The sequence below is a fragment of the Phaethon lepturus genome, unplaced genomic scaffold, assembly GCF_000687285.1.
Source record: "Phaethon lepturus isolate BGI_N335 unplaced genomic scaffold, ASM68728v1 scaffold25893, whole genome shotgun sequence".
Lineage (NCBI taxonomy): Eukaryota > Metazoa > Chordata > Aves > Phaethontiformes > Phaethontidae > Phaethon > Phaethon lepturus.
In genome coordinates, this window is record NW_010530102.1 from 1 (window position 1) to 8,704 (window position 8,704).

The window sequence follows — 8,704 nt, forward strand, 5'->3', positions numbered from 1 at the left end:
AGCTGGAGGTCAGGCCCATCCTCGTCCGGAGGATCGATGCGGTAAGGGGCACGTGCTGGCTCTGCTTGCACTCGCTGCCCCACGTCCCAGGGCAAGACTGGGGCACTGCCACAGGCAGGAGGGTGGGGAGCTGTATGGAAAGGGCTGGACATCCAGGTGGAGACACGGATCTTGCAGGACAGCCTCTCCCATACAGACTGATGGCCCATTGGGCAGCCACAGGCATTCAGAAGGAGAGGAAGGAGAGCCGTGGAATGGGGATGGCAGAGGGAGCATTTCCCAATGTGGCGGAGCGGCCCGCAGGGAGCATTCACGGATGCTCCTGTCCAGCCTACATGGACGGTCAGGAGCTGGGCACCCACACTGCCTCCTCTCCCTCAGGTTCCGCATCGCTGCCAAGACCTAGAGAGGATGCTGCAGGGCCAGATGCTGCCTGCCCCACAGCCAGCCCGGCTCAGAAGCAGGATGGCCACCAGCTCTATGCCCACGTGGGTCCAGCCCTCTGCTACATGCACCGTGGCAGCAGCAAGCCCCAGGAGCAGCCAGCAACCCTGACCATGGGAGGTAGGACCACTGCCTACTCCCGGCAGCAGCACCCAGGAGAGCACAACTGGAGGATGTCCAACCAATCACAGTGTGGGCTGTGGGCAGCCAGCAGCTCCTGGGAACCTGACTTGGCTCCTGCCTGGGAAGAAAGTGTGGAGGAAATATGTGGTTGATGAGATGTTTCCTCTGTGCTCAGCCCATGGCTCTGCTGTTCAGCGTGTGGCTACAGGCTGGGTAAGGAGATGGGCACTGAGCACTGCCGAGCATGCAGGCACAGACATGTGTTTATATGGATGCACACAGGCACGAGTACACATTTCTGGTTAAATATGGGGCTCAGCCTCCTGTCTCCAGCAGCTTGCACGGGGGCTCCAGCTGGTAACCAGCCTGCTTGGTGATGGTGGTAGAGAGCCCATCTCTGTGAGGGTAGTAGGTGACAAGGTCACAGTCCCAGCTAGGGCTTGCTCTCTCACTGGCTGCTGTTGTGGGCAAGAAACAGTTTTGTCAGGGAATTTCAATCAATTTAATTTATTGCCAATCAACAAATAAAAGCGGAGAGGCAGACGCGGTTCCTGTGAAGAGTTTATTGGTGTAGCTGTTTCCACTACAGTCAGAGGAGTCACAATGCACAGCGACAACAGGCCTCCTACACTACACAGGGAGGACAGGACACACATGGCCACAGACACACAGAGACATTCGTCTCTCCACCCCGGGCCCTGCAGAGGGGCCAGGCTGTGGGGCAGGAACCTGCCGCAGTGAGAGGTTTTTCCCTCTGGTGGGATATTTCTGCAGCCTCCTGGGGAAGGTGTTGGACTCTCCCAGTAATGAAGCACCCACCATCTCTCATAGGAGCCAGGCTGATACATGGGAATTGGGGCAGCAGCTTGTCCTAAATTCTATGGTGGAGTGAGCATCCCAGTCTCCTCCACAAGGCCACTCCAGCTCTGATCATCAGGAAGAGGCCCTCAGAGCTGCCACAGGCAGCAAAGGCACCATCAGCAGTTTCTGAGGCAGCTCCGAACAAGGGCCGCTGGCCCGGGCAGACCCCAGGGGACAGCCCTGCCAGGCGGAAAGGTGTTCGGAGCTGCCCAGAGGTGACAGGGGCTGAGTGCTGGGCACGCTGAATGCTGCTCCTTCCCAGTTGGAGGACACCTCTGGACATGAAAGGTCACCCTGGTATGGCAGCAGAATTGGGGCTAGGGATTTCAGTGACTTCCTTGCGGGGCACCAGGGAGCCAGACCCAGTGGGTCACTGCACAGGGAAAGGGAGGGGACCCAAAGGACTGTTTTGTGCTCCAGCACTAGATCTCTTGTATAGCTTCTTAAATACGGTTTGTTCTCAGGGACAGGAACGTGGGGATCAGGAACTGGGATGGAGCCCTGTGATGAGTTTTTACCCCTGCAACCTTTGTGGGGGTGCAGAATGGCACAGGACTCCTTTTAGTCCCTGCAAGAGGGCAGGCACCTGAGGCTTCAGGATACCTGCTTGTCCCCTCCCTGTGCGGCTTTTCTTTGGGAAGAGGGTTGAGAAAACTGGGAGGAAGCAGCCTCCCCCACGCTGAGCAAGAGCTGAAAACAGTCCTATGGGAGGGTGACTGGGCAGACGAGGGTCTGGAGGACAGGGCCAGAGCGTTGGTCCCTCCTTGCCCATCTGCCAGGCTGCAGCAGCCCTGTGGGCCAGGGGCTGTGGCACAGGCTCAGCGTGAGCACTCCTGGAAGGGGGCAGGAGGAGCGGGAGCAAGGCATCTGCCAGCTGAGCAAGGAGGCTGCTGGCCTGGGAGAAGCCCACTGGCTGTCCGTAGGCAGCATCCAGCCCATCCCTGTGACAGTTCGGTGGCACGTGGTGCTGACACACAAGTTTCATGGTAGTGGAGGGGGACACAGTGGCACCAGCTGGCATGGCTCCCCTTCACCACCTGGAGACCAGACACAGGCTGCCTCCAGCAGGGAGGGGGCAGACCCCTGACCCACGGGCACTCAGGACCCACACAGCTTCGGGATGTGAGAGGCATCTCTCAGCCCACCAGGTCCAAGAGGAGAGAGACTCACAGCCTCTGCTGAGCGAGCGATGGGGCAGCAGGAGCCGGGGCTTCCTCCTGCGCGGCTATGGAACAGCCATTCGTTGGTCCAGGCAAGAGATCGCATGACTCACAGCAAGACTCCAGTTAGTCCTTGGGAGGGTTGAGCGGGCGTGAGCAGCCTGTCCCATGAGCAGGGAGGGCAGGTCCCAGCTCACACAGGCATGTGCAGCTCGTTGTACTCGTCCCGGCCATCCTCGTCAAAGTTCGGCTCTGCATCCTCTGAGTCCAACTGGGGAGAGGCAGAGACCAGGCTCTGAAGGTCACAGCCACCCCAGCATGGGGCCGAGCCTGGCACTGAGAGACCAGCACACAGCAAGCCAGGCAGCTGGGCTGCACTGGGAAGAGCAAAGCTCTTGCTCCTTCCCCTCCCAACAGGCTTCTTTTTTTGCCCCTCATGCCCGTCCATGTTTCCCCAGCCTGATGCCCCTTCCCATAAGTGTTCTTGTTTGGCAGTGCCCCACCACTGGGGCTTTGGTCCAGCACAGCAGCTCCTCCCTCCTCCCCTGCTGGCAGCACCCACTTCTGGGTGCTGCTCCAGGCTGCTCTCCAACAAGAGCTAGGATGTTGGCAGTAGCAGAGGAGCTGCCAGCACTCGAGGATCTGCCAGCACCCTGGCACTGTGGTTACGTGCTCCTATGCCAAGCAGCCACAGGCCCTGGTGTGCTGCTGGGCTGTCCTTGCTGCTGTCTCAGTGGGGAAATGGGGTGTCTTTTGATGAATGAGCCACAGATGGGGATGAGGATGGAAGAGGAAACCCTTATTCCACACCTCTGCATGGCAGGATCCTCTGTCTCCTTGCCCTAGGCTGCCCATCCATCCCACACTGCACTCCCAGGGCTACAAGCTCTGAGAAAGCCATCCACCCACCTACTGCTGTTGAACAAAGAGCCCCAGACAACAGCAGGGAAAGCCAAGGCTTTACCAGCTGGGGATCTCCCAGCCTTTCAGTCTGCCAAATCTCCTCAACCTCACTCCAGCATTGCAAGCTGGACCATGAGGACAGTTATCTGCTTACCGCTTTGAGCTCCCTGTCATGGAAAAAGCGGGGCAGCACGAATCGTCGCAATGGCACTGTCATGATCAGGACAAAGGGGAAGGCCAAGGATGCCACTGTAGATTTCACCACCCAGAGCAGCACAATGCAAGCCAGTTGAATGCAGGTGAAGAGATTCATTCTCCAGGTCTTCACCTAGGGAGGTAAATCCAGTCTAAGAACACATTATCCTTCCACACAGATTAATGAAGACCCAACTGGCAAAACATAACACTTCTGCATAGCGTAGTACAGTAACGCAACACTGCTGCGTGCTCTACCTGCCTGTACTCTAGAGCAAGGCAGCATACCTACCTGGCAGCATAGTGTCCCTACACCCGCTCAAGCAATGCATCACCCCTATAAACAGTCCATCCATATAATATCCTGGCAACACACTTTGGTGTGCAGCCCGCCAGCCTGCTATCCGAGTGTTGTATCACCTCTGTGCATGGCCTGCACTTACCTCTTGGCACAAACTTGCAGCCAGGGTGGAGGTCGCCAAGGCGGGGGTCACCAAGCCAAGCATCACTCTAGCAAGGCACCATCCTTCCCCTCAGCTGCCTCTTCCTCCTCTGCTCCTCATTACCCGGTTCCCCACAATCTGCCTTTGCTCACCTTAACAACATAGATGTGGTCAGGGTGGTGCTTGGATGGCATGAAGATGAGGAGCAGCCGCTCGTAGAGTTGGATGCCAGTGAGTGATGTAACCCCCATGTAGAGGAAGATGCCGAAAAGCACAGCCAGCGGGATCTGCCGCAGCATGTTCCCCATCACAATGGACAGACCTGCACAGACAGAGCTCAGGTTATGGTGTGTCCCCTCTGCAAGGGACTCCAGCCTCCATCCCCCTCCCATCTCCTCTCTGTCTGCCCTGGGGTGCAAGGGAAAGGAAACTCAAAAGGGGTCTAGCTGGAGGGGTTGCAGAGAAGGATTGACCGTGAGGGGCTACCAAAGGCTGCCAGAGGAGAGCTGGTGTGAGCCTAGGTGGGGGCAGCCCTGCAGCAAGCAGGCAGAGCGCAGGCTGGCCTGTGGGGCAGAGGGCTGCCAGGAAGGAGTTTTGGTGGTCGGCCCTGACCTCCCTCCTGACTCCTTCACCCAAGCAGAGGCTCACCAACAAGGGCAGCAATAAGCACTCCAGTCACACGCTGCTCCTTCACCTCCTCGATCTTGGGCTTCTCTCCTGGTGCAATGGCCTTGCTCATGACCGTCAGGGCATTGACATGGGTGACGGAGCGCACTGTTGCTGCGGTGAGCCAGGGCAGCCCAAAGAGTGCACAAAGCCCCCCCATAGTGCCAATGAGCAGCAGGTCCAGGTGGAAGCCAGAGCCTTTCAGCAGCTTCCTCTCCTTCTTGCTCACAATCAGCCTGGGAGGAAAGAGAGCCCAGGTCAGTGCCAGGCCCACCCCAGTACCCAGGGACCGCACTATGGCTGCGGACAATGTCCACTCCTGGAGAGGGCACACATGGGGACAAGGAGGAGATAGCCAGGGAGACGGATGGCAACTGTCAACCTCAGGTTAGAGGTTTCCTCCTGTGCTTGGCTGAGGCAAGTCCCCACCACACTGTATGCCAGGAGGGAAGCCAAGAGACGATGGGAGAACCCAAGAAGGTACAGTCCTAAAAGGCCAGGATCCTGCCCTTGCTGTCCCACTGGGCCAGGCGCATCTCCACACCAATGGCACCAGCACCCATCCCAGCCTTGCCTGCCCAGTGGTTAGTGATGGTTGGTGTTGGTAGGGGAGCTACTCACGTAGTGATCTGTGTCTCCATGAAGATAAGAATGAAGACCAGGAGGGCAGGGATGGCAGAGGCAAACATCATCCACATTGGAAAGGTCCCGCTGCTGCCCATGGGGTGAATGAACCAGCCACGCTTATGAGGAGATGTGACCGACAGGCCAGAGGGCACATTCAGCTTCTGGTGGTGTAGCCACAAAACCCAGCAGTTACTCACCAATACACCCATGCCCACAGCCTTACACAGGACTAGCCTTGATCCTCCTGGTCTCCCTGGTCTGAACGCCTCAGATATTGGGACAGCCACCCTGACCTGAGTGGGACTTTCTCATGGATAATCCCCTTCAGTGCAAAAAATCCCATGTCTGCTAACATGGGCCTGTGTCATTTCCCCTCAGCTATTGAAATTCCCTTGGTTTTTGTCCAAGAGACCAAGGAAACATCTTCCCTCAGGAACCTCACCCCCAGGTCAGCGCTTGCAGACCATGGTTAAAATGCTCCTTGACCTCTGCTTGGACAAATCAAGTGTCCTGAACTGCCTACCCTTCTCTGAGGTGGCTTTCCAGACTTTCCAAACCTCTTCTGAGACATTTTTCCAATACTGTTTTTGCAGTGTGGACCCCAGAACTGGCCATATTCTCTGGAAATGACCTCACTCTGATCATGTTCAGAGGGAATATCATGTTTGTGCTCCACTCGGAGACCACACAGACTCCACGGATCCATCGTCCTAACTCTGTGTTCACCAGCATTTGAACTCTCAGCTCAGCACTGCTCTAGAGCAGTTCTTGTGATCTGCCTGTGTGAGCACTGCAGGGAGAGTTTATGATTTGCATTTATGTTAATCAGCATAAGTATGAATAATATTCCTGGAATGCTTGTACTTGAGCTAAGCTGTGTAACTAAGTAGCATTTTCTTGGAAAGCTTTGTACATATGCTGAGTTAAGACTGAAATGATAATGCTTTTAATATTAATTGTAGAAGTGTAGAAGGGTATGAAAAGGATATAACAAAATGCAAGATTTTGCTAATGTCTGATAGAAACAGATTTTTCATTGAAATTTAAATGAATAAAAATGCATTTGGATTCTCTTAAGCCTTGGGCTGTCTTGATAAAAGCTTGCATGCTGAACAGGAACTACCTCTCACTCTCTCCCTGGTGTTAACTGAAAGAAATATCAAAACAAAAAGATATAACTACACACCTACTGAAAAGGAAGCGGGGGGAAGGAAACCTGTGAGATGGGTTTGTTTGGTAACATCTAAGTTTGTGCATACACTGGGAAAGAGATCATTGTGTTTGAGATAAAGTGATCAGAATATTTAGTAGCCTATAGTCAAGGAGAGTATACAACTACCCCACTGAAACCACTCTATGCCACCCCCTTCAGTGTACATAATCAACTTATGTCTTGGCAATTGACTGCAAGTTTTAAGAGTTACAAACAAGCAATTAACTGTGCTGAACCTCTCCAGTCCCCTAAAGCCTCCCCTACTAACAGCTGGAGTATCACAGTGATACCAGGGCCACTCCAATCCCTGTAGTTCTGCTCTGTCTCAGCAAGACCCTTGGAGCTTCCCTTCAGCATGGGAGTGGGGATGAGGGGAGCACCTCTATTTGCTTTGTGCTGTTATGACTAAAGAGGCAGGAAACACAACTCCCCCGTTGCACAAGAGCAGACCACAGTGCCACAGGGATCTGCGCTAGGCTGCAGGAGGGGCTCTGAGGGCGGCACTGGCACATACCTGTGTGTATGTGTCAGTGATTGTGTAATCCACCAGCACCATGACCAGGATGGAAATGGGGATCCCGAAGTCTCCGATGATCCGCCGAGCCTGCAGGACAAACACCCTCGCTGGCAAAGGGAATGGGCTGGCTTTGTGCAGCCACCCTGCTGCAGGGAGCCTGCGGCAAAGCGAAGCCCCAGATAGGGCCAGGCACCACTGCAAACCTGAGCAGGACAAGGGAACCCAGCCTTGGCCCATGGGGCTGCACACCCCACTGCCCACATAACACACAGTCCTCCAGACACTCTTAAGTAAGTGGCTATTTGCTCCAACTGGTCTATTCGGATGGTGCTCCAGGTATTACACAGATGCCCTGCGTGTACAGATGTTCAAAGGGAACAAGTTGTAAGCTCTTCCTCCTGTATTCTAGTTTCACAGATTTGTATGGGGCCGAAAAAGCTTTCCCAAGGCCCAGGGGACTTTTTGGCAAAGCTCACTGGAGCAGGACATTGCAGATACCACCAACAGCCAGCTCTGGTCTGCAGCCTAGGTCAGGCTGCCATCCCTTCTGCATGGTACCTAAGGGACTGCCGCTGTTTCTTTGGGGGATGGTCCAAATGCTCTAAAGAACAAAGGACTGTTAGCAAGAAGTGTTACTTGTTTGGCACGTCCCTTGTTCTTAACATCTGGGTGCCACAAACTTCTCACCTTTCCTCCTAAGAAACGGCTGTTCTTGAACTTGCGCATAAAGAAGGCAATGAAGAAGGTGCCTAGCATGAGGATGAGGGAGAGGAGAGCGGTGTTGGGCTGCATCCTGATTCCCAGTGGCATTGCATCCGCAGAGAGCATGCTGGCATTCAGGCCGCTCTGCACGTTCGGTGGGTAGAACTTCAGCAGAGGATGTTCTGCAAACACCTGGGCAGGTGAGAGAAGCAGCGGGCAATGTCACCGCAGGGAGGGGCAGGGGGCACTGTCACTACTGGGGCAGGGGGATGCGGGGGTGTCCTGCTCTGTGGAGAGGTGAGGGCAGTAGATGGTGGGCGCGGACAATCCCAGCATCCGTCACCTCGCCTCGCAACCTACCCAGCTGGAGAGGGCTGGGGAGAGAAAAGTGGCCCCTCTTTAAAGCCTCCTGCAGGAAGAGAAGGGGAGACAGATGTTAGGGCTCATCCTGCCAGCCTCTGCGGTGGCACAGGGGCCAGCTGGGCTGGGGCATGAGAGGCCAACAAAGAACTGCTCTGCAGAATGCCTAGGAAAGCTGTGGCTGAGCTGGCCCTGCTCCCCTGCCTCCTGTATGCTAAAGCAGCAGGTTCCTGGGGGACTGAGAGATGCGGCAGCCTGTCTCCCTGGGGAATGCTCACCTTGTACAGTTTGTAGAAGGTTTCGTAGATAAAGATGAGGGAGATGAGGAAAGCAAAGATCTCCTGGGTGAAGGGTGAGATGTAGCGCACCAAGAAGCTTCCCTCAGCTGCCACGATAATGAAGATGAAGACGATGAGCCACAAACCAATCCACACTCTGCCTGTCAGATACTCAATGCCTTGTGTCTGGCAGAACTGGAATGGAGAGGGGA

The 8,704-nt window shown here is 55.2% G+C and overlaps 1 protein-coding gene across 1 annotated transcript in view; it reads right to left on the minus strand.

The window, feature by feature from the left end:
* Nucleotides 1-2,781: 2,781 nt before the first annotated feature.
* The window catches only part of SLC4A3 (solute carrier family 4 (anion exchanger), member 3), a 27,961-nt gene continuing 22,038 nt past the window's right edge, over nt 2,782-8,704 (minus strand). The window contains exons 15-22 of the mRNA XM_010284172.1: nt 8,493-8,687; nt 7,840-8,046; nt 7,150-7,239; nt 5,417-5,583; nt 4,778-5,031; nt 4,282-4,451; nt 3,646-3,819; nt 2,782-2,859 (exon numbers count right to left, since the gene is read on the minus strand). Of these exons, the coding sequence (XP_010282474.1) occupies nt 2,782-2,859; nt 3,646-3,819; nt 4,282-4,451; nt 4,778-5,031; nt 5,417-5,583; nt 7,150-7,239; nt 7,840-8,046; nt 8,493-8,687 (1,335 nt within the window). The remainder of the gene's footprint in view (nt 2,860-3,645; nt 3,820-4,281; nt 4,452-4,777; nt 5,032-5,416; nt 5,584-7,149; nt 7,240-7,839; nt 8,047-8,492; nt 8,688-8,704) is intronic.